This window comes from Cyanistes caeruleus, chromosome 8 (genome assembly GCF_971803275.1).
Source record: "Cyanistes caeruleus chromosome 8, bCyaCae1.hap1.1, whole genome shotgun sequence".
NCBI lineage: Eukaryota > Metazoa > Chordata > Aves > Passeriformes > Paridae > Cyanistes > Cyanistes caeruleus.
The window spans coordinates 23,337,421-23,362,050 of record NC_141708.1 but is presented as its reverse complement, the minus strand read 5'-3'; the positions used below and the strand labels follow the sequence as shown (position 1 = coordinate 23,362,050).

At 36.8% G+C, this 24,630-nt stretch overlaps 1 protein-coding gene across 4 annotated transcripts in view; it reads left to right on the top strand.

Moving 5' to 3' along the window:
- POLR3A (RNA polymerase III subunit A) overlaps window positions 1-24,630 on the top strand; it is a 38,119-nt gene that overhangs the window by 5,295 nt on the left and 8,194 nt on the right. For 2 of the 4 annotated variants that reach the window (XM_086899899.1, XM_086899898.1), the window contains exons 6-31: window positions 181-420; window positions 1,325-1,487; window positions 1,684-1,820; window positions 2,337-2,440; window positions 3,110-3,251; window positions 3,766-3,906; window positions 5,037-5,106; window positions 5,795-5,922; window positions 6,622-6,760; window positions 7,953-8,117; window positions 8,382-8,554; window positions 9,163-9,274; window positions 10,231-10,349; window positions 11,645-11,782; window positions 13,259-13,429; window positions 14,241-14,354; window positions 15,048-15,083; window positions 18,160-18,246; window positions 18,332-18,414; window positions 19,753-19,923; window positions 20,506-20,599; window positions 20,710-20,802; window positions 21,242-21,406; window positions 22,073-22,237; window positions 22,576-22,707; window positions 23,943-24,075. In XM_086899899.1, coding sequence (XP_086756025.1) covers window positions 181-420; window positions 1,325-1,487; window positions 1,684-1,820; window positions 2,337-2,440; window positions 3,110-3,251; window positions 3,766-3,906; window positions 5,037-5,106; window positions 5,795-5,922; window positions 6,622-6,760; window positions 7,953-8,117; window positions 8,382-8,554; window positions 9,163-9,274; window positions 10,231-10,349; window positions 11,645-11,782; window positions 13,259-13,429; window positions 14,241-14,354; window positions 15,048-15,083; window positions 18,160-18,246; window positions 18,332-18,414; window positions 19,753-19,923; window positions 20,506-20,599; window positions 20,710-20,802; window positions 21,242-21,406; window positions 22,073-22,237; window positions 22,576-22,707; window positions 23,943-24,075 — 3,415 coding nt within the window. The remainder of the gene's footprint in view (window positions 1-180; window positions 421-1,324; window positions 1,488-1,683; window positions 1,821-2,336; window positions 2,441-3,109; window positions 3,252-3,765; window positions 3,907-5,036; window positions 5,107-5,794; window positions 5,923-6,621; window positions 6,761-7,952; window positions 8,118-8,381; window positions 8,555-9,162; window positions 9,275-10,230; window positions 10,350-11,644; window positions 11,783-13,258; window positions 13,430-14,240; window positions 14,355-15,047; window positions 15,084-18,159; window positions 18,247-18,331; window positions 18,415-19,752; window positions 19,924-20,505; window positions 20,600-20,709; window positions 20,803-21,241; window positions 21,407-22,072; window positions 22,238-22,575; window positions 22,708-23,942; window positions 24,076-24,630) is intronic. The other 2 variants (XM_086899902.1, XM_086899901.1) reach the window with 1 other exon arrangement.

Sequence of the window (24,630 nt, the reverse complement as noted above, 5' to 3'; positions counted from 1 at the left end):
TTTGAAATGCCAAAAGCATTGGTTCAGAATAAATAAACCAAAACATAGTTTTGTTTGCATGAACAGTTCTCTATTTGCTGCTGAAAAAGGGTATTTCTGAACTTCAGTAAAGGGGAGGAGGGAAGCATTGCAGCTTGACATGATGGCTTCTTCTCCCCATTTTCCCAATGGATTTTGTAGGAAAACTTGAATCCTTTGGTAGTATTGAACCTCTTTAAAAGAATCCCAGTGGAAGACATCCCTCTACTTCTGATGAACCCACAAGCAGGTAAACCTTCAGATTTGATCCTCACACGACTCCTGGTGCCTCCACTGTGCATCAGACCCTCTGTTGTGAGCGATTTGAAGTCTGGCACCAATGAGGATGATTTGACAATGAAGCTGACAGAGATCATTTTCCTCAATGACGTAATAAAAAAGGTGAGTCAGCCTTCACACTCTGAGACTTGACTTCAGAAAGATTTGTGTAGAATTGAATGTAACAAGGGGGCTTAGTGCTTGCAGTCTGGTGCCATATTTCTGTGTCATTGGACATTTTACTGAAATATAGGAGAAGCTCACTTCAGATGGAGCTGGCTGACTGGCTGCTTGTGGTGTAGGACCTGCTGAAGGTCTGCTGGGATTCTTACGGGAAATGGTTTGTCATTTCAGCTCTGGTCTGTTAACTCTTTCTTATTTTTCTTTTTTTCTTCTCTTCCTAGGACTGTCACACCTTTTGAGTAGTCACAATGAAAATATTACATCCTTTTTTGTCTTGTAGACTTTCCTCTTTTATTTACAGCTTTGTGCTTTATTTATTCCACCATCTGTTCTTAAGAAATCAGGTTTAATTTAGCTTAGTCATCAAATTGATACTAAAAGATGATTTGATATTTTATCATTTGTTTATATTTCTACCAGAAAATACTTTTTCACGCTTTTCAAAACTGTTCCTTTGCCAGGCAGACAAAATGAATTGAGTACTAACTCTTTGATGATTGAAAAATTATTAACTACTGTTTTTCCTGTCAAGTTATATTAGCTTAAGTGTATTGGGAAAAATGTAATTTAAATAAATACCTGATTTTCCGAGCATTTGTTCAAAGCCCATATTAGTCAAAAGGTTTGTCTTTTGGTTTTTTTTGCTGGGTTCCCTTGTGATGTGCCTTATGCTATAGGAATATGCATCCAGTTACAAAGTAATTTTCCCTTTTTCATTCCAATCAATGGAAGTTTCATGATATTATTTACAAAGGTAGAGTTGCACTCATAACAGTAAAATTCTTGGCTAGTTTGATATGTGTTGTTATATTTATTTTCTGAATTGGATGACTATTTTGTTTAGCATAGGATATCAGGAGCCAAAACACAGATGATTATGGAGGACTGGGATTTTCTTCAACTGCAGTGTGCCCTGTATATTAATAGTGAGCTCTCTGGAATACCCCTCAACATGGCACCTAAAAAGTGGACCAGAGGTTTTGTTCAGAGACTTAAGGGAAAGCAAGGTTTGTCTAAAAAATTGCTTTAATTATTTTTTTGTAATTTAACCACAAATCTTTGCTATTGCCAAGTGTCTCTCTGCTACTGTTGTGTTGCACTTCAGTGCTATACCTTAAAAGATTGTTCTAATGTGCTGTTTTAACACTATTAACACTAAAAACTATTTTTATTGAAAGAGTTTTAACTGATTTGTTTTGTTAGGTCGGTTTAGAGGCAATCTGTCTGGAAAGAGAGTGGATTTTTCTGGCAGAACAGTCATTTCACCTGATCCTAACTTAAGAATAGATGAAGTAGCAGTGCCTATTCATGTTGCTAAAATATTGACATTTCCTGAAAAGGTAAGTAGCATAGAACTCAAAAGCTTTTTCTATTCCTTTTTTTTCCCCACGTCAGACCTCAGTGTTGTTTCTTTACTCACTCTAAAAAGGAATGAATGTATTACATTGTGTTTGAAATGCCATTTAGTGATGCTATGCCAGTTGCTGCTGGCAAATAAAGATCTGTAGTGTTGGATATAGGTAAGTGCTGACAGGATGTGGTATAAGGAGTGACATCTCTGGAACTAAGAGTTTTGCTTCATATTTTTTCAACTCATTCATAGATTTGTATGAAGGAGTGGTTGGGTATTTTTATTTCTAAGTTTCCCCCCAGATTTTTAATTTAATTTCCCTCTGATATTTTGATAGGCTGACATTCTCCTCCTCTGTTCCTTCCTTCAAGTTCCCCTCAGCAGCTAGAGGCTGTGTAGGAGGATTGTCACTTGAGCCTAAAATTTGAGAACACAAACGCCACCAGTAAAAACAAGATCCTGAAACATGTTCTGTTTGTTTCTGATTTAAGTCTTTATGCAACAGGTGAACAAAGCAAATATTAATTTTATGAGGAAACTTGTCTGTAATGGTCCTGATGTTCATCCTGGAGCAAACTTCATACAGCAAAGGCACACCCAGATGAAAAGGTATCATGCTTATCTGTAATGATTCCCTTTTCATTTCTCCCCATCTACTTGTTCTTGTTACTATGTGAAGGCAGTTATATCTGCAGAATCTTTCATAAGGGGCAGTAGAAAAAGAATTGTCTTCTGTTCTCATGTATAGTGTACAGTTTTTTTAAGTAGTCTTTTGCAATTAAACTAAAGTGCACATACTAATGATGTTGAATTGCAATTAGATTTATATTCTTTTATGACTGAGTCTATCTTAGTTGTAAGAGAGGGTGTAGTACAGACGTGAGTGAAAACAGATGGTTTTGGGCAAGTTGTACTGGCTGTTTTTATGTGGAACCTAATCTGCAGTCAGTTTATGGGTAGGGAGAAGGGGTTATACATGAGTGAAACTTCCTATGCTCTGATACTATGGAAATAAATTCTGTGTATTTACAAATGGACTTTTTTCTTAATGTTCTAATCACTGTAGCTTTGTTGACTAATGTCAAAATACATTCATTGCTTAAAATAGCAGCAATTGATGTTCAGTCCACGCTAGTTTCATCTTCTAGTTATTGTAATACAAATACTCCAGCATTTAATGGAAAAGTTTGCATTATAAAAATCAGAAAGGATTTTTAGTTGTCTTTCTGTCTACTGTCTGTGTATCTTCTGACTGCATTATTACTTGTTCCCATGAAGATTTTTGAAATATGGGAACCGAGAGAAGATGGCCCAGGAGCTGAAATTTGGTGATATTGTGGAGCGACATCTGATAGATGGCGACATTGTCCTGTTCAACCGGCAGCCCTCTCTGCACAAGCTGAGCATCATGGCTCACATTGTGAGTGCACACAGGCTGGCACTGGAACTACAGCCTGGAATATTAGGCACTTGACCTCTATGGTGTTTCTGTCTCACACAAGCAAAAATAAACGGCTCCTGCTGAAACTGTGTGTGGAGCAAGGATGAATGCAGTGCTGTTGTGCCTGTGCGTGGGAATTGATGTGTACCCAGGCAGGATGCTGTGTGCACACTTCTGCCAAGAGCCATAATTGACCTCGCTATCTCTTGTGTGAGCATTTCATTTTTGTGGAGTTGATGTGATCTCTACAAAGCATGTTGTCTTCTGGGCTTTTTATAAATTCTTCATAATGAAAATTATTATTATTAGCTGCATTTCTATAAAAAAATGTGAGTGCAATTTCTGTCAGTTCCCGGTTAAATCCTATAATCAGGAATTTTGACTCATATTTGTAATATAAAAAGGAAGTCTTCAGGGAAGGACTTGGGCATGGCTTTTTTTTAGTCATGCTTGACTGTGTGTGCATTAATTTATTTATTTTTTCCTCTTCCAGGCCAGAGTAAAGCCACATAGGACATTCAGGTTCAATGAATGTGTCTGTACACCGTACAATGCAGACTTTGATGGAGATGAGATGAACCTTCACCTTCCTCAGACAGAAGAAGCAAAAGCAGAAGCACTTGTTTTAATGGGGGTGGGTAGATAAAATGCTCATATTGGGATTTTGCTGGTCACAAATGGGCTGAGCCCTTTAGTTCTTAACTTGCTTGTGAAATCTGAAATACTATCGAGATTACTGAGTGTGGATAATTTATAACTTTGCAAAAAGGACTTCAGAATAAATTAGGACTGTTACATCCTGGTAATCTAATAGCCTGAGGTTTAACATCTAGGGAAAATGCAGTGTAAGTAGATGGCACCAGTAGGTTTCTGCCTGACTGTCCTTAGAGATTGCTACCGGACTAGGGTGGCTCTGTTACCAGCAGATCCATCTATTTTTTTCTGCTCTGACAGCCTGGGAATTGCAGATGGGCCAGCTGGAAATGAGGTGGCAATCCTGGGCTTGTACTGGAGAAGGCAGCTTCCCAAAGATGGCAGGAGAGAATAGGCTCGTAAGGCAGGGTCAGAAAGGGAGAAGGGAGGGGAGATAAATAGGGACCTGATGGTTGCAAGCTTTATCTGTGCTGTGAGTTAGTAGCACCAAGGTGAGGGTTTACCAATCCATTGCTCCTTTAGGGTTACTTAAAGGTAACTCCTGCTTCAGAAGTGCCCATACAGTTGTTGGCTGCAGCCTGTAGGAGCTCACTGAACTGACTTGTGAGCTTAAAAAGAACACCCCCAGTGTTTGATTCAGGTCTATGTGGGAATGGGTTCTGGCAAAACCGCTCCACAGGAGGGGGTGATTAACTGGAGCAGTAGTTTGAGTAGAGCATAAGATCGTGGGGCCAGAGGTAGCTTGATTGTTACCCATCAGAAGGGACCACACAACTTCTAGTTTTCCAGTAGATCCCTATAGTTGTCTTTGTTCCCTGTCCTACCAAAACATGTCAAGTTGTTTGCCACTTCTGCTTTGGAAACAGAATATGTAAATTGTAATTTCTGGTAACTTTTCTCAAACTATTCTTTAGCTGTTAATAGATATGCATAGACTGAAGTGAACTGAAACTTCTGGCTTATTTTTTCTATCTTTTTGAAGAAAGCTGTAGTTCAATTTAGAATAAGCTTTATTTCACCATAAAATAAATTTCTTAAATGGTAGGTTCCATTTTGAATAGCAAGTGGAATATCAGTGTCTTCAAATGCGTATCTTTTTGTGTCACACAGACTAAAGCAAACTTGGTAACACCAAGAAATGGAGAACCTCTTATTGCTGCTATTCAAGATTTCCTCACAGGTGTGTATGAGCTTATTTCAGAGCTGTGTGATCTAACAGTTGTTCCTTCAGAATCACTTTGCTTTTTCAGAATTTTTCTATATTAATTAAAAGCTATTAATTATTAAATAAAAATAAATATTAATTAAAAAGGCCCTTTTTTCCTGAAATACAAGGATGCTCTCAGAGTAATTTCTGATGCTCTCTATCTTTGTAGCTGCAGTTATTATTACCTTTGAGTGTATTTTGCTGTGTTTTTCTGCAAATGAGTGTTTGAAATCTTTGTCTGTGTTCAGTAGACAAAGTAAACTGTTTATGATTATGGTAGAGAAGTTGATTTCAGTCAATAAACATTAGCTTTGACCTACAGTATGTACCTTCAATGTCTTTAATTCTTTGGGAAATGTGTGATGAACATAAGAAAGAAAACATACAAAAACAAATGCCAAGGCTTTATTTCACTTATGAAATCAAGTCTGAGAGCAAGAGAATAAGTTATAGAAATAGACTGTTCCTAGTTTTTAGATATTTAGTGTGGTGCAATTAAAAAATATTCTGGAAAGGATTTACAACTAAAGCTTTCTAAACTATTGTAGTTTTGTATAGTAAGTAGCTGATTAGTATTAGAGTGAAATAATTGACACTGAGTATGCAATAGCTTTTAAATTGAATCTAAATTTAGTCTGTCATGCTACTTTTTTCATTCCAGGTGCCTATCTTCTAACACTGAAAGACACCTTTTTTGATCGAGCCAAAGCCTGTCAAATTATTGCTTCTATCCTGGTTGGCAAGGATGAAAAGATCAAAGTTCGTCTTCCACCCCCAGCAATTCTGAAGGTGTGTCAAACTATTTTTTTCATGTTACTAAGATTTTCTCTATTGTGTGATCTTGACCCATGGTGATGCTACATTATGGATGCTAAATGCAAGCAGTGTCTGTGGAAAAGCAAGTCACATAACTTTCTCAGACTAGCCTGAGAAAGTGGCCTGGGAAATCATAAGGAGGAATCAAAATAATCCTTAGAGATAGAAGACAGCCTTGCAGGTGTTGTTTGTCAGTTTCTTGTTTTCTTGCAAGAGAAGGTGGAGGGGTGGTGTACCCCACTGACGAATGATGGTGTTGTGTTAGTTCATTGACCAATAAGGGTTTTACCTTTCCAGACCTTCATGTATTTGTCTGTAAAAGAAAATCTGGGGTAATAAACCTTGCTCTCCTGTTCAACTCACAAGAGAGTCTGTGTTGTGCTTCTTGCTGTTCCAAATATAGTGCGACATTACATCAAACTTTAAGCTCCTAAAGTTTTAAATCAAAGGTTCTTCATAAAGAAATAATTGTGAAGGATAACCATTCAGCACTCAGGGGGTTTAAATCTATGAAAGTGGATAATATTTTTCAAAGGAATGCTGCTATGCATTTCTACAGGTATGAATCTCTGCAGACATGTTCTGTATATAAAGCAATTTTACAATTCTTGCTTGCTCTTTTTCTGTAACTGTAGCGTAAACTTGTAATCTTTATTCTTCTGTTTCTCTCAGCCTGTAACGCTCTGGACAGGAAAACAGGTTTTCAGCCTCATTCTCAAACCCAGTGATGATTGTCCTGTAAAAGCCAACCTAAGAACAAAGGGCAAGCAGTATTGTGGCAAAGGAGAGGACCTGTGTTACAATGATTCCTGTGAGTGACACTTCTAAAGCCATGTTTTGGAAGTCTTCAAAGAAGTCATAGAAATTATTGAGCTCACTGTAGGCATTGAAGCAGTACTTGACATAAGTGTTCTTGAAATGAAAAATAAAATCTTGCAGTTTTTCTTGAGAGTTGAAGTCATGCTAAACATGTTTTCTTAAACTGAAATGTCTTTTGTATGATGCTCAGCTTGTCATGATGCTAACTTAGTGTTTGAAGGTGAGAGAGAAGAAAGCAAAGCTTAGGGAAGTGATTGTTCAGAGGGCAAACGGAAAAATTTAGTCTACTGATGGGGGATAGTAATGCAGGAATTACAAGTCAAACACTGAAAAGAGTTAGAATGTGCAGAGAAGATGAATCCCTAGGATATCAAGCCATCCATGTCCTTCTGGTTAGGGACATCAGTGGCAGATGGAATGCAAAGCCCTGTGGTTGAAAAGGCTGTAGGAGATGAGCAAGACTTTGCTTAGAATTAATTGATCATTCATGTGGTGACCGTTGAAAAGGAACTTAAACAGGCAAAGTTAGGCTGGTTCCTTGCTGCTCACAAGTTTTAAGTTGAGGAGCCATTGATTTACACTAATTCTGTTATGCAATATTGCCTTGAGAAAGAATATCCTAGTTGGCCCTCAAGTCTGCTCTAGAGATAAGAGTGATTTCTGTAGATGAAAATAACACTCTGTGCTATGAAGTTGGTTGTAAACATGGTGGAACAATATTTTTCAGCTTCTAAATACTGTAGGATAAAAGGTCACAAAGCAATCCTGCTCACACTCCTGTGAACGCAAGACATCTTTATTTCACAGTCTATTAATTTTAGAAAATATGGGAAGAGTTTCCTTTTTCTGAGTTTAACAGGAGCACATGATGTGGAAAACTTACAGATTTTGTTGTTGGCTGTGTTCAGTTCTCTGAAAAAAAATCATATCTGAAGGCATAGTGATTCTCTTCAGAAAGTTCTCTGCAAATTCTTACTAGTCTCAAGAAAACCCAATATCATGTTTTCATGCGATATAAGTGATAGAGCAGGGATTTGTGCTTCAAGAAGATGATACCTAAATGCACGTTGAAAATATTGAGCATGGACAAAGCTTTTATTTCAAAATTCTCTCCATAAATGATTAGTAGTGCTTAGTGAATGTTTTAGAAAACTGGTGGATTCTTTTTGCCTTTTCATTTCTAGATGTCACAATTCAAAACAGCGAGTTAATGAGCGGCAGTATGGACAAAGGAACACTGGGCTCAGGATCCAAGAACAACATCTTCTACATCTTGCTGAGAGACTGGGGCCAGGTGGAAGCTGCGGATGCCATGTCACGTCTGGCCAGACTTGCTCCAGTCTATCTTTGTAAGTACATTTCCTTGTAAAATAGTACTTTAATGCTGAAATAAAGAGCAAGCCAGATTTTTGCTTTGAATACGACATGTTGTGCTTTTAAAAAAATAAGCTTGTTTTGAAGCTGATAGACAGGGAATTTATTGTGGGTATGAAGTGCTTGTGATGGTCACATGATGGGAGGCAAAATTGAAAGTTGCCAATAATATTTCCTGGGTTTGTTTTCTCTATATGAGATTGAGCTATCAAAATAATTTATTTTCTTTTTACTAATAGCTAATCGTGGCTTTTCAATTGGGATTGGTGATGTAACCCCTGGGCAGGGCCTGCTAAAAGCTAAGTATGAGCTCCTGAATGCTGGCTATAAGAAGTGTGACGAGTATATTGAAGCTCTGAACACTGGCAAGCTGCAGCAGCAGCCTGGTTGTACTGCAGAAGAGACACTAGAGGTAAAATTTTAAATTTAATTCACTATGCACTTGGAGTAGAGGCTTCACAAATACATTCTTGTACATTGCAAAGTCTAAAGTTGTCTTCTGAAACTTAAAAATGCAAGCATATACAGTCCCTAGGCATGTAACTTGAGCTGAGTCTGTATAGACTTAAGATGTTTGTGTGCATCTAAAAATGTTAGCTAAACACAGAACAGCTGAAATCCTCCAGGGTGGAATGGGGTGATAGAAGAGAATAGAATTACACAGGTAATTGTAATGGAGTTGATTGCATTGATCAAGATTTTCATGGTTATCTTCCATGTAGCACAGTGTTACTTAGCATTTAGTGCAGTGCTCAATTTAGCTGATGTTTTTGATGCTGATTAGAGATTGTCATGTTCCTGGATCCCCCTGTCTTACCCCAGCAGAGACATCTTCTTCAGCAAACTGGAAGTTAGGCAAGCTGAAATTTAAACAGTTTTACTTGTAGCAAAAACTGGGTTTCTTTGTCTTGACTGTATTTTAAATTCCCTGTGACTACTGAAGCTGTTGCTGGGAGTAATAGAATGGTTTGTGTTAGTGTTTTTTAGCAAATTCTGAACTTCTGAAATACTGTATTTCAGGCCTTAATCCTTAAGGAACTATCTGTTATCAGAGATCATGCTGGCAGTGCCTGTCTTAGAGAACTGGACAAGAGCAACAGTCCCCTGATCATGGCTCTCTGTGGTTCTAAAGGTAGGGACAGCTGAACTTGGCATGTAGGTTGCTCACTCCTTCACTTATATGAAACTTACTTGTTCCATTCTTATAGCTTGTTCTATACTGTCAGTTGTGCAAGTTCATGTCATAGCTGCTTTAAGTGGCTCAGTAAGTACAGGTTGGGTATAGTTAGTTAGAATCAAGCTGATGTTCTGATATTCTCAGGTCTTAATTTAATTTTTAGTAACAATTGCAAAACATCTTGTTGGAACTTTAGATGTTCTTAGGACTTGAACTAATTAGTCAGTAAAAAGTTTTCAGTTATGTTTCTATTTGAAGTATTTATATCACATAGAAAAATCAACTGTAAATGATACATTCAGAATTGAACCTAACATTTCCTAGAATTGTGGAATTATTTGCAAGAGACTTTAAAGATCATCTAGTTCCAACCCCCCCTGCCATGGGTTGGGACACCTTCTTTTGTGGGGATGATGGGGAGGCGTTGCTTGCCAACATACTAAGCAAATAAACCTTCTGAATTAGTGACTTCATTCTCTGGGACTTAGTTTGTTCTAGGAGTCCTGGTAGACACTGAAAGCTATATGAAAAATATTGGTGGAAGTATGTTTATTAAAGAAATTGTGAAGCAAAATACATAGGTTAGGATCATGGACTGTGTAAAACACAATCTGTAATACACTCCAGGATAATATAAGGACTGGAGCCAAATTATGGCATGAGTGTCTTTGACCCAAATTTTAAAAAAGTTAAATATTGTTGGCTGTATCATAAACTTAATTCCCAGCCTTTGCATAAATGCTGAAATGAACAGGATGAGTTACAGAAAAACTTCTCTAACTTACAGTTCTGTTTTGTTGAGCAGTTATGAAGCTAAGTATTTGATTTTCATGGAAGTGAAGATAGCTCATCAGGGAAGCAGCATATCCCTCATTTGTGAGTGAGGGGCTTTCTTTTCCTTTGTTTTTCAGGCTCCTTCATTAACATATCCCAGATGATTGCTTGTGTGGGGCAGCAGGCTATCAGTGGGTCCCGTGTTCCTGATGGGTTTGAGAACAGGTCCTTGCCTCACTTTGAGAAGCATTCTAAGGTAATTCTGGATGTTTACAACGGACTGTGAAGGGAAGTGAACCAAGTTTGCTTAAGCCATTTTGAGAAGAAAGCATGATAAAATGTGTTGTCATGACATGCTGAAGGAAAAGGATCATATATGGTCAATATAAAGTGTTTTGTGTGATTTGAGAGCTAACAACAGTGTTCTGAATTGCTGTAGCGTATCTAGTTAGCTTGACTTTTTACAGCTAAGCCTTGCTTTGACCTTTCTAATTTAGTAAAATTAAAGTGAGGTGATGATACATTTTTGGTTCTCTTGAGATTCCTAAAAATAATTTGTTCAAGTTTCTTGCTGGTGTTATATTTGACTGCACTAATACTTTCCAGGAAAACTGCTGAATGTGTGTTGGTGTCTTTATAAATAGGTGAGACATGCCAGATAAACCCTTCTGGTTTTTCTCCTTTTCCACCAGGATAGGTACAGAGGGTTATTCTCAGTGTTTCATGTCTCAGTTTGGTTCCACATGAAGCAATAATGACTCTCATGCAGAGATTAATTTCTTTTTAAGTGCTATTTGAAATCTACTGAACACTACAAAGGTTCTAGGTATAAGCCCATAGTCTAGCTAGTGTGTTAGCTAAGTGTCAGATGGTATCTATGACACTGGCATATGTGATGAAATGTCTAAATTCAGCTTCTGAGTTCTGTAACATACTGAACAAGTAGAAAAAGAAACAATATTTAATGGATTAAATAAAAAGAAAAAAAAATTAGCTCTAGCTTTTTTTCTGATTTAGAAAGCATTACTTGTTAAATAACAACAAAAAGTGATTTTTGACTTAAAGAGATGCCTGTATAAATTTCACTGGCCAAGAACTATCCTCGTGAGTGAGGGCAAAACATTCCAAAAAATTAATTATATACATATCCCCAGTTAGATTTTTCCTGGATTCCTTAGTCTTCAGCAAATACCTTTGAACTACCATAGCAAACTGAACATTCCTACTTGTGTTTTCAGTTTTTTCAAGTTTAATGGAATGTTGGTATAGTGTTGGGGAAGGAATAGCTCAAAGTGTGACAAAGTTTGTAGGAGGAAGGAGAAACTATTAAATTAGTTTGGAAGAACTAGGCAAGGGTTTCTGAAACCTTTATTCAGATCTAAAATACAAATATGGAACTTGAGAGCTAAGCAGAGCTGAGATCATTGTCCTGTGTTGGTGGGGGTATTGGCTAACCTTGGGATAGAATTTCGATGACATGCACCATGTCTTTCTGTAACATACAGAATGCTTGTTGCATTTTAACTGTGTTTTTCCCACTCTTCCCTGCAGCTCCCTGCAGCAAAAGGCTTTGTTGCAAACAGCTTCTACTCTGGGTTGACTCCCACTGAATTTTTTTTCCACACAATGGCTGGTCGAGAAGGTCTGGTTGATACAGCTGTAAAAACAGCTGAAACTGGGTATATGCAGGTAACTGTCAGCAGAGTGAGGGTTTTATCAGTCTTGGAAAATGTGGCTATTTCTTATGTGCATGTCGAGGTGATGGATCAGGGAGAAGTGCAAACATTGTGTGTTTTCAATGTAACAGAAAAGTTTATACTGTGAAATACATGGCTTGGTCATGGTTCTTCAGGAGGTGAGGAGTTGTGAGACCTCAGCCAATGGTACAATAACATGCTTGTATTAAGCTATTTCCTCTTGGATATGGGTTGTAAAAGTCCTTGTTCTGTGCAGCTGTTGAGGACTGCTTTCTGTGTAGTGTGTTCCTAAACCTGGAGTGATTACAGAAATACAGCTAAAGCTCCCTTTCAATGTCTGTTCTCTCTTGGTAGGAGGCACCTTGACCATATAGACTTAGAGTGGTTCTGTAAGACTTTAGTGTCTCTGGCTGTAAATAAATGTCCCTCCAACAAAGCTTCTTGCTGTTATGTGCAGTCTCAAGATTTCTGTTCCAACATTTAAGTAGTACTTAAATTATAGCCCGCTTCCCAATGTAACAGTCAGTAGAAAAGCCAAGATAATTTGGGGCTGGGAACACATTCCAAGATACACAAGTAACTGTACAAAGACAACAAAAAACCACCTTTTGGGGTGGGTGACTAATTAGACCATTTGTCTCCAAAACTAATGGAGTAATCTTGGCATGTGTGCAAGTATTTACAGATGTATATAAATATAATAAGCAACCTGCAAAATACTTTTCCTCTTCAACTTTCTTCCAATATCAATGAATTTTAACACTTGGACTTTGAAATTAAAAAAAAAATCTTGGCATTTATTTTATCTTACCTTTTTTCTCATGCTTGAGAAAAAAATACCAATTTATAGTCTACTTGAGGTGATCTAATTTACTTTCAAGGAACAATGAAGTCCATATTTCAAGTAAAAATGTTTTTAACCTAAAATGTTTCATAGTATACTTTCTTTTTGGGAATGCAAAGGAATATGATAGTTCAGGGACTTCCCAATATAAGGAGTTAATGTAGGAGAGGCAAATAACCCAGACAGAAAAATGGCTTTGGCAGGTGAGCTCTTTGGTTTTTCTCAGTGAAAACAAGTAGTTCTGCTTTCATATACAAAGAGTATTGTATCCCTTGAGAAATAAATCTGCTTGGAAGAATATGAATGTTATGCCAGAAAAACCCACCCAAATAAATCCCTCGAACTACAATAGGTTTTTGCAGCTTAGCATTAGGTTTTCTATATAGTGCAATTCTAAATGTGGAATATTGTATTGTTGCGTGAAATTTTGTTGACTTTCATGTTCTGTGCAATGTACAGTAAATCCTGAGGGGTGTAATGCATGATTTTAAATAGGTTTTCATGCCTGCTCATCACTGTCAGATTTATTTCCTGAGTCTAGTTCCTGTACTTCTTGTATTGCAAATCAACAGTTATTTTTAAAAAGATCCGTTTTACTTTACTTGTATTTTTTTTTCCTTTCAGAGACGTCTGGTGAAATCCCTTGAAGATCTTTGCTCACAGTATGATTTAACAGTAAGAAGTTCTACTGGTGACATTATACAGTTTATTTATGGAGGAGATGGCTTGGATCCTGCTGCTATGGAAGGGAAGGATGAACCACTGGAATTCAAGCGAGTTCTAGACAATATCAGGGTAAGGATTACTGAAATCCTTTTTGAAAGTGTGAAAATACTGTTAAGCATGGAGAAGAAAGTAGTAAATTATGGGGAAAACTGTTTCAGGCAGTATTTATTTTCAAACTGCCTTTTTGAATGGACTTGGTCAGTCTTTCAGCATGTGTGTTCTAAGAGTAGTAGATATTTTTTCCAGTTTGTGTACAGAAACCAAACCATGTATAAGCTGTGAAAAGTAAAATTTCTTTCTGTGCTTGAACATAGTTTTAGGGCCTAATATCTAACTCACTGGATAAATTGCTACTGGCTTATTTGAGTACTAGTTTGGTACACTGCATAGATTAATTTTCTATTAAATTGAGATGTGGATGTTCTTGAGTTGAACTGGCTGGTGGTTATTCAGTAATATTGTGATGTTTGAAGACCTGTATTGTTTAGTTTTAGTTTTCTGGTTGGTTGGTGTGTTGTGATCCCTTTCCCCCAGAGAAAAGCCTTTTGCTGAGATAACTGTTTCAATTTCTGTAATATGAGTATAACAAATGGGTAGAACTAGAAATGTCTGGGTGTGTACCTTCAGGTTTTCAGAAATAAGTAGGAGTGGATGTGGCTCTTCTTTACACAGTAGTCTAATATAGTATAATATAGTCTAATATACTATAGTATAGTAAACCAAACCAACCAAAAAATAGTCTCCATTAAGCAAACTACGAAAAGACACAACCAGAAATAAAGAATGCTGTTATTCAGTTCTACATATGTGTTCTGTGTCTTTGCAATGGAGTTTTTGTGCATGTGCTGTCTGTGAAGAAGTCGTGTTTTTTCCTGTGAAGGCTGTCTATCCATGCCGAAGTGAACCAGCCCTTAGCAAAAATGAATTGGTGTTAACATCTGAGTCCATCATGAAGAAGAATGAATTTCTTTGCTGCCAAGAAAGTTTTCTGCAGGTAATTATCTCGCTTCCTTATCACACTGTCATTAACTTTTCCTTATGAATTAAGGACAGGACTTTAGCCTGTCTTGGAGACTACTTGGGTTTTAAGGGTGAGTGAAGGTTCACATGACTGCTTGCACTTTGAATTGTAAAATTCAATTTGTTTGAAAGAGTATTGGGCAATTTTAATATTTATGAGAGCAGCCACTCTCAAGATTTCCTTGAGAATCACTGATCAAAACTGTAGAATTAACCTGCCTGTAGAATTAACCTTACCTCCATATAAAGCTGTTATCTTTATGAACCTTCTGATTACTGGCAGTGATGAGAACAGGATGAATTTAATGACCTGTGTTTGAAGGGTTTCTTTTTAATAGATCAGAGTTCTTCAGAGTACAAGGTAAACCTGAATTGCATTTCCATTGATAGAGTCAAGTTGAAAAAATAGTTATACCCATATTTGAAATATGCTGTAAATCTTAAATGCAAGGAAAAGAAATCAACTAATTTAATATCAGTTTGGGGATAAAGCTGTTATTTGAGGTATGCATCTTCTAAGTCATATCATGAAAGTTTAAATAAATGCTATTAATTTCAGAAACACACATATGGCTACCTCACCTTAGTGATAATTAGATTAAGATTTTTAAGTTTTAGATAGTTACATTTTCTTCTTTCCTTTTTTTTTTTCTGTTCATCCTTGAAGGCTTTAACTGAGACAGGTTATGAAAAATATAATGAGGTAATTGTAGCATGTGTGTGCATTGTGTGAGCATTAATGTTAGTGCTTTTTAGCTAAAGATGTGTGTATAGTGCTAAAGTAATTGATTAGCATATATACATTACTGCTTGTTTAATTATGACATAGGTGTTCATCACAATTATTTAACTTTCTTAATGTGGAAACTGTGATACATGAATTAATACCCATTGCTAAATTCAAGGATTTTGAGGAAGCTTTCTTTCAGTACTTGACACTTCTTTCTAAAAGTCATTCCTTCAGTCTCTAGGGATATGAGCATGTTTTTCTGGTGTTTACCTTTCCTTCCTCTGCTTTTCCATTCCAGAACAGAGATGCTTCTTAGTGCTGTTATTTTAGTAGGAGGTTCCTATAATGGGCTTATCCAGTCCAGAACATAGTATGTTCTACATATGTAAAATAGCTTACACATGTCTAAATAGCCTTGTCCAAATGGGCAGCATTCTTTCTTCCTGCAGTATGCCCTTGCTGGAGGAAATTCAGCTGATGAGAAAGCAGACTATTGGCTGGCACAGTTAATTATAGTAATATTTTAACATATTTGAGTATATTAAGGTATAGGTGAAAGGAATTTTTTTTCTTAGAAGCCCTCACAATTAAAAGAAATCAGTCATTTTTCTGTGCTTTTTTTTTTTTTTTTGAAATGATGGAATTGGGAGTGCTGGGAGTGTGGTGCAAACACAGAAAAAGCTCAGCACACAGCCAGTCAGTGCTGCCATATTCAGAGTTGACCTACTGGATCTGCCCGAACTGGAGCAGCTTTTGGCTGAATCTTGTGGCATTGTCTGTGCCACTGTGCATTCCAGTGTCTTCTTCACTGCAAGGACTGCAGTGTGAGCAGTGCTCCTGGTGTGTAAATGGTCCCACTAAGCTGGCTGCTGGGACACCTGATGCAAGCCCTGTGAGCACGAGGTTTGCACCCTGAACTGTTCTTTTGGCTAAACAGCAGCTCCGTAGGAGCTGACAAGGCCTGTGTTGAACCACATCTTACTGAACCCCTGTGGTGCCTTTTTGTTCATCTGGTCCAGACAAAGACTTCATGGATTTGGAAGTTGTGAAAAAAATCTATGTTTTTTTGAATCCACTCTGGAAGTTTAATAGCTGTGCTCATAGAGTACAGTGTTGCACTAAAGATTATAAATCCATAGAGAGAGATAGGCTCAGCAAAGATGAGCTATTTTCATTCCATTTGTAGCAAAAAATTAATCCATAGTTTAGATGCCAGAAATCCAAGAAGAATGAGTAATTTCCTCTTTTAGGTGTTCTGCATGAATAAAAATTTGACAATGAAATATAAGTCTTCATAGATTTATCTTCCACCTTTTTTGACTCTGGTGTATGGAAATAACATCTAATTTGAGTACTTTATTCAGAATTGCATATAATGATGGATTTATTGTGCTGGAGTTGTTTGGATGTTTTTTTAAAGGACTTTGGAACTTGAGCACTGTCAAAGAGGAAAAGTCTTCAAGTTCTGCAACATTCCTTTTTTTATGCACCTGTAATAAAAAGATAAACTTCTTTAATACCATATTATTGCCTAAACACTTATTTTAGGAAATAAATCACATTATCAATTTTTGCAAATATTTTGGGGTCAAAAGCCTTTAAAATGTCCAAATATAATTATTTGTGAATAATGCTACTTACTGCAGGGTAAAAGAAAGGGGCAAAAGCATAAGTATTCATCCTGTCATCCAAGTGGGGAAGCAGCTTTGAAGCATCCATTCCAACAGCACTTCGGTTGTCTGTTCTTCCTTTTGAACTCAGTTCTGGTATTCAGTGAAAGTAATGTACTCTCTGGAAAGACCTTGAATGCCAATAAGAATGTTGTTATTTTGAGAGTGGGAATTCTGTTAGAATATAACAGAAGTGTTTTCATAATGATTCTATGAACTTGGCTGTGAAGAAAAATAAAAAGACAGTCCCTCAGATACTTAGTTTTGCAAGTAATTGTCAGTGCTCATCTGACTGTGGTGGTTGCAAGGAGTCCGGTACCTAGTGCAGAAGAGGTGATACTGTGTAACCGTCACTCTGTTTGTTAAGTAGAAGTAATGGGGTAGAAGGGGTTTAAAAAGACTCTAAAAAATCAAAGTGTTTGTTTCTCAATGGAGGTTTTCCTAAATCATGGTTAAAATAGATGGGAAGGACTTCCTTTTGCTTTTTGTTTGTATTTTGGTTTTCATGACTTTGTGTTATGGTAATGACTTGCACTGAGTCTACGCTTGTGGAGGAGTTTAATCACGGATCTCATATTTCATGACTTCTTGTGTCATGAAATGTATAGATGTCTATATCCCAAGTGGAATGACTGAATGATCTTTTGTAGAATAAATGTTGGATATTTTTTAACAATGTTGTTTCAGTGTTATTATGTTCCAGTAAAGACCATTAGAACTTATTTTGGGTAAGCCTGGTAAGATAGTGAAAGGTCTGTGTACTATGATATGTTAAATGCAATTATCTGCAGGACCACTCCACAGCATAGAGAAGTTATTTGAGTTATATTAGGTAAAGGCTGACATGTATATGATAGTTTTGAGGTTTTTTCTCACAAATAAAGTGTTCCTCAAATCTATCCAGCAGATATATATTGTATACTTCCTCTCTCACCACAGTCTTTCCATTTCAACTATTTTGAATACTGAGATATGAGTAAGAATGTATTTGTGTCAGTATTGCCAAAAAAATAAGAATTTTGAGTTTGGTTTTTTTTAAGCTTTTTAAATCACTTTCAGTAAGTGGTGGGTAGGAAGGAAGGATCAGCCCAGGTATCAAGTCAGGTATCTTTAAATGTCAGTGTGTGCTTAGGAAGGATGCTTTTTATTCAGCATGGACCATAGTCCTCATGTACTGCTACTGATTTGTGGCTACATGAAAGTTGATCTGGTTTGCTAAATTCTAATGTATGTGCTTGTCTAAATTTTTATGTTCTTCTTTTCATATTGTGCATTATTAATTTATTGTAAATATTTGGAGGGTTAAGTAAATAATTTACTGTTGACGACTTCCAATGGAGGCAATGTCTTTGCTTACTGTGGTTTTAATGTGATTTCAGGAAATTAAAAAATTCATCAAAGGTGTTTCTGAGAAGATTAAAAAAACTAGGGACAAGTATGGAATTAATGACAATGGCACAACAGAGGTAAATAGTTTCAATGGGGTAATGATGTACTTCTTTTCAGTCTATATAAGTTGTTGTTTTTCCAACTATTCCATTTTCTTTTCAGCCAAGAGTTTTATATCAGTTGGATAGGATTACTCCAACACAACTAGAGAAGTTTCTAGAGACTTGTAGAGACAAATACATGAGGTGAGTGTTTGCCCTGCAGTGTTCTCAGTGCTGCTGTTCTGCTGGTGACTTATGGGTGTATTTTGCTATTTTTACTGTATGAGTGTTGGTTCTGTTGTGAATGCAGTACAAAGACTTAGAAACAATTGGTTCCAATGACATAAACATTGCAAGGCAAAGGTAGGATAAAAAAAAAAAAAAATCGCTGTCTACAGATGTACTTGTTAAGGCAGAGTTGTCTTGTAAGTCTTGTACAAAAGTTCTAGAGGTCTAACAGGTGGAGTTCCTACATTTATCTTGAATCAAAATCAGATCCTTTCATTAACAGACTTTGATATCCTTTTATACTGTAAAATAATTCTTTGTTTCATTTTATATTTCTTGAGCATGCAAAGCTATCTGCTTGTGTTTAAGCACCTTCCTTCTGAAGTAATAGTAATCATACCAACAAGCACAGTTTCAGCCTTTAGCTGCTTATTACTTGTATCCACAGACTGTGTTTTGACAGCAGATTCTGGTAAAAGCCAAAAGTGATAGGATTCAGAGTAAGGGAGGATATTGTTTAAACACTTCACAATCTTACACCCACTGTCAGACATGTTTCCTTCCTCCCCCTCTTGCAGAAGGTTTTTGAAAACCTTCAATAAGTCCATACAGAACAAAGCCTGAATAGATGAGTTTCAAATTCATATGAGTCTTGATAGCTATTCTTATCTACACAGTCTGAGGAGTTATATTGCTCTTTGTTCTAAAATGTTCTTTGATCTGTTATGCACTCAGAGGATCCTTTGTTTGCTATTCTTGGTTTTTACCAGGATAATGCTAGTGTGGATGTTCTAGTCTCTTTATCCATTGAGATTTATTTCATTTACTTCTCGGATTTGGACATTCACATGCAGCCATGAGTGATCTCTCCTTTGTTGGTCTACCTGCATCAATTGTTTCCTAATGTTTTATTCTTCTAGAAAATTCATGAATGTGTTAGATTCTTTACAATTTAAAGCAATTACCAGGTTTTTGCTTTACCTTATTAGGAGTACTTGTTTACATTTAGCATGTGGGGTTTCCCTGAAGGGAGAATCCTGGATCTAGTGATTGATGCTTAGGAGGAAGAGGAGAAGCATTTTGTAATTTGTTATGGGAGTTATACTGCATCTGTGGAATGCTTATATAACAGGTCATCTTCTTGCTTTGTATGAGATCAGCCTTAAAGTATTGGTGACCTTTCAACCTCTCTCTTGTATGTTTACTGAAATAATGTATTAACAAGCTTCTCATACATACCAGAATAGTTTGTTATTGTTTGCTTAGGATCTTATACCTTATTCAGTTCCATATCTCTTTCTATATTTTTATCAGGGCACAGATGGAGCCTGGTTCTGCCGTAGGAGCTCTCTGTGCACAGAGTATTGGTGAGCCTGGCACACAGATGACTCTGAAGACTTTCCATTTTGCTGGTGTTGCTTCAATGAACATTACTTTGGGTGTGCCAAGGATCAAAGAAATCATTAATGCTTCTAAGGCTATTAGGTACTAACATTATTTTGATTTGTTTGGTTTTTTTGTTGGTTTTTTTTTCCTTTGCACAAATTAAACCTGATGGATAAATTTGCAATACATGATAACATTTCCCTGTCTTCAACAATGTACTAGGCATCATTCAGTGCAAATACTCAAACAAGAAAAATCTGATGTCTGCCCAACTGTGATACTTAAGCCCAGAGAGAAAAGCAAATAAAGGAAAGTGATTATTCATTAAGTATGATATTTCCTTAGATGTCTCATCTGTTGTGAAGGGCTCTGGTGCTTAGCAGTACTTGAAGCATACCTATTTCTAGGAATGCATGGGAGCCATGCTTAAATAATACTGGAATAAAATATGCCATGGAAATAATTGCTAGTACTTTTGTGTTTGCTTGTTTTTACCAGCCTGAAGAACCTAAGTAATTTTTCTTATATATACCTGAGGAAGCTGAAGATCTCTTTATCTTACTAAATACTGCTCTGGATAAGAGAAAAATTCCATGAGGCAGGCTGTAATTCAAGTTGCCATCTGTACTCCAACTGAGCAATTTCTTAGCTGGGTTTTTGTGTGTGTGTTTATTCTTGTAGCACCCCTATTATAACAGCACAGTTGGACAAAGATGATGATCCTGATTTTGCCCGTCTGGTTAAAGGAAGAATTGAGAAAACTTTGTTAGGAGAGGTAAAAAAAATTGTATTATTGCTGATGCTTTAAATATAAGCATTAGCCAATTGCTATGGGGTCTTTTAGCCGTTTTTGCACGCTAACTGTTTTGTCCTTGTCTCTTAAAGATTTCTGAATATATTGAGGAAGTGTTTCTTCCAGATGACTGTTTCATCCTAGTGAAGCTGTCTTTAGAGCGCATTAGACTACTGAGATTAGAGGTGAGTTGTTCAGTTCTTACACAGATTATACTTTTGATATGTTACGAAGGGTCTCTTAATCCTGTGTCAGTAATCACACTAGGGGAAGCTAGAAAAAAGGAAGTAAAGGATGGATGTTGTGTGGCTACATTACATCTTCTTTTCTTCCTGGCAAAGTGGATAATTGCCCCTTTATTTGGAAATGAGAGAAAATACATTTATGTCTTGCTAAACACAGGGATGCCATTTCCATCCATTGGTTAATGTACAGGCTGCTACCCTCAGCATAGGATACTATTTCATGCAATTTATAAGACTAATTTAGAAGAAAGTATTTGGGGATTTTTTTTTTTACTATCTTTTTCCTTTCTATAATCTGTTGAAAGATTTCTGCATTTATTTGCACACATTGATATCTGCTGCAATCACTCTGATGTTTGCTGGTTGCCTTTTGCCACAGGTGAACGCAGAGACTGTGCGCTACTCGATTTGCATCTCTAAACTCAGAGTGAAGCCTGGGGATGTTGCTGTCCATGGAGAAGCAGTTGTGTGTGTGACCCCTCGTGAAAATAGCAAGAGTTCCATGTATTATGTATTGCAGTCCCTCAAGGAAGAGCTACCTAAGGTAAAAGCAAAGGCTGTTTCATGCTTTTGTGGGAGGTAATCAGTAGTAATAATTTGTCCCATGGTGGCAAGATGAAAAAATTCTTGTCAGTATTGACAGTGAAGACAGGCTGGGTCAGTAACTCTTAGATTGTAGTGGTATTGCCTTGCTGTTGGAACCAACCCATCATTTACTAATACTTGCAAATAAAATGGAAGCTTTGATATTTCCCTTACAACAAGCACTCCAAGTGCAGCAGTTGTATGAATGAAATAGTTACATCTGCTTCCAGCTACTCCTAGAATTGGACCACATGACAGTATCTGTCATTTTTTCAGCTTTCTGTGAGGAGACTGTCTACTCTGGACTTGAAAAACAGAGATGAGTGAATCTTTCTTGTTAGCAGCTCACCTTTTTATTTGTATGGGTCTGCCACCATTCAGACACCCAACCTGAGTGTGGGAATATCTGACATAAAATATAAAATGTAGATAGTGAGTAAGGTTTATAATACAGTGTCAGTTTTGCACTAGTGTATTTAAGAGCAGGAAGTCTTACTCATACCTCTTTTGAATGAGCCTTTACTCTACTTACTAGACCTTCTGCACAGGTTTAACTGCTGGTGTTAGCTTTTTATATTGTGTTACTGTATACATCAAAGTTACTAGGGTTTTTTGTTTTCTGAAGGTTGTAGTGCAAGGCATACCAGAGGTTTCCCGAGCTGTCATTCATGTTGATGAACAAAGTGGAAAGGAAAGATATAAACTTCTGGTTGAAGGTGATAATCTGCGAGCTGTTATGGCCACTCATGGAGTGAAAGGAACAAAAACATCCTCTAACAACACTTATGAGGTAATGTCTGAATGGGTGCTGTGGGTTTTTCCCCATAGCATCTTTAATGCAAGTGCTTGTTTATGATCAGATGCAGCAGTTGTTATGGAATGAAGCCTGATTTCACTAATACGTGTCAGAATGAATTAACACAAGAGAATAAATCACTGGCAGCACTGTTCACTTCAAATAAGCTGTTTCTATAAATATTTTTCAAATGGAGAACTTTAAAAGGGTAGTCAAAGATATGGAATATCAATATGCTATCAGATAGTATTTATTCCAGGAATATACTTGCTCCAAGCTCTTGGTTCTTCATTCATTAACATGCAACAATCATGTAACAATCTCTTGTGTAGGTGGAGAAAACTCTGGGAATTGAAGCTGCTCGAACTACTATTATCAATGAGATTCAATATACAATGGTGAACCATGGCATGAGCATTGACAGGAGACACGTTATGTTATTGTCTGATCTAATGACTTACAAGGTTTGTACTATGTTTTTTCTAAGTGTTACATTAGCCGGTTTATAAAAATTAATTTTATCATGTTTGAGAAGGGTGGGTGAGCTCAGGAGATGGAAATTAATTCTGGGCTTAAAGAATTCAAAGTTGTACTGACCTAATACTGTTATCTGTATTTTATGCAAAATGCTTAATTACTCTAATTCTTTGGGGGAGGAGGATCTATTTTGACTGAAAACAAATTGATATAATGAGTAGAGAATGATAATTTCATACTGAAAATAGGAATCCTAAAAATGATGGTGTGAAAAACAACTGTCTGGGTAGCCATGCATGCAGTTCAAGGTTTGCTGTGCAGAAAACCCCACGGGGAGTGGTTTGTAACAGCTGCACCATGTGTGAGAGGCAAGGGATACAGACATTTCAAATATAATCAGATGATGTGAACAGTCTTATACAATGTGTTAATACAAAATCATATCTGGTCTTTACTGATTTACTTCCTTTGAAGTTCAGTGCACTTAGTGAAGTAAGATTTTGCAATTTGCCTGCCAGAGTGCAAGGGTTTAATTTGGGTGAAATGGATGGAGTTCTGATTTGTTCCAAAACTGAAGAGCTTTGTTGTACTGAGCTGCACCAGTAACAAGGGCTGACCCTGTGAAGCTGCAGCACAGCAGTAGAAAAGGGCATCAGAGTGCTATGATTCAAACTTGGTGAACTCCTACATGCATTCTTTTGCCTGTACTTTTGACTTAGGCTTCAGTGTGCAATCTGGTATAATCAGAATGTTTCTAACAAACATAGGCACAAACAAGTCAAATTAGTAGAAAAAACTAATTACCTTTTTTTCTGGAGAGTGAAAAAATGCAGATTTAGCATCTTTTCTAATCTCCTGGCAGATGAGGTCAGATTTACCTGTAGATAATAGGCAGTAGACTCAGCATAGTGCTCTCAGATCATGCTGAAGTTTGTAGCTCAGCAGCCAGTTATAATTGTGGTAGTTTGTGGCCATGCTTCTTTTAATTTTTTCAGTACTCAAGATCTATTCAATATTCAAGATCTATTAACCATTTATATCAGCTTATCTTGTATATGAATAATGACTTATATGTTATGTAAATATTGATGATTACCAAACTATTAACCTTCCAGATATTTATCTGTGAATCATGTGCATTATGTGTATTATGGCAATACTGAATTGTAAATAGTATATTTATTTACTCAGGCTTACTCTTTGGGTTTTTCCATCAATCAAGGGTGAAGTGCTGGGCATTACCAGGTTTGGGCTGGCGAAAATGAAGGAAAGTGTATTGATGCTGGCTTCTTTTGAAAAGACTGCAGACCATCTCTTTGATGCTGCCTACTTTGGACAGAAGGATTCTGTTTGTGGTAGGTATTGCAAAGTCTGTTTCACTTTGTGATCTTTAGCTAGCATCTGTAAAACCTCTTCAAAGCATTCGAGTTTTGTCTTTGTTAAGCTTTCTGTTCAGCTGGTATGTCAAAAACTTCAGGTCTGAAGCTAATTCATCCTAAAAATTTGTTGTATGCTCTACTTCTGATCTCTGACTGAGGTCTTGAAGTCAGTTGGATATTTGATGTATCTTAAAGTAGACTTTGAGTGATTTGATTTTACTTCTCACCTTACATTTCAGTGAAATGCTAGGAAATTTGTCCCACTATCAATAGTTCTGTTTTTTCAGTTGTGAAAGTTTGTGTATTTTCAATACTTAGAGCTGTTGAATAGATGTAGTACCTTACTCAGTTTTCAGGTTTCATTTTCATTCCTGCTAAGTAGAAAGACAGGTACATCTCAGCCTAGCTGAAGATTATCAACATGACACTCTTACCTGATTGCTTAGGTCACTTGGCACTTGTACCTAGAAATAAAGGTCAAGTTCTTCACTTCTTTATTTAGTTCTAATCTAAACAAATTAAAATTGTGGG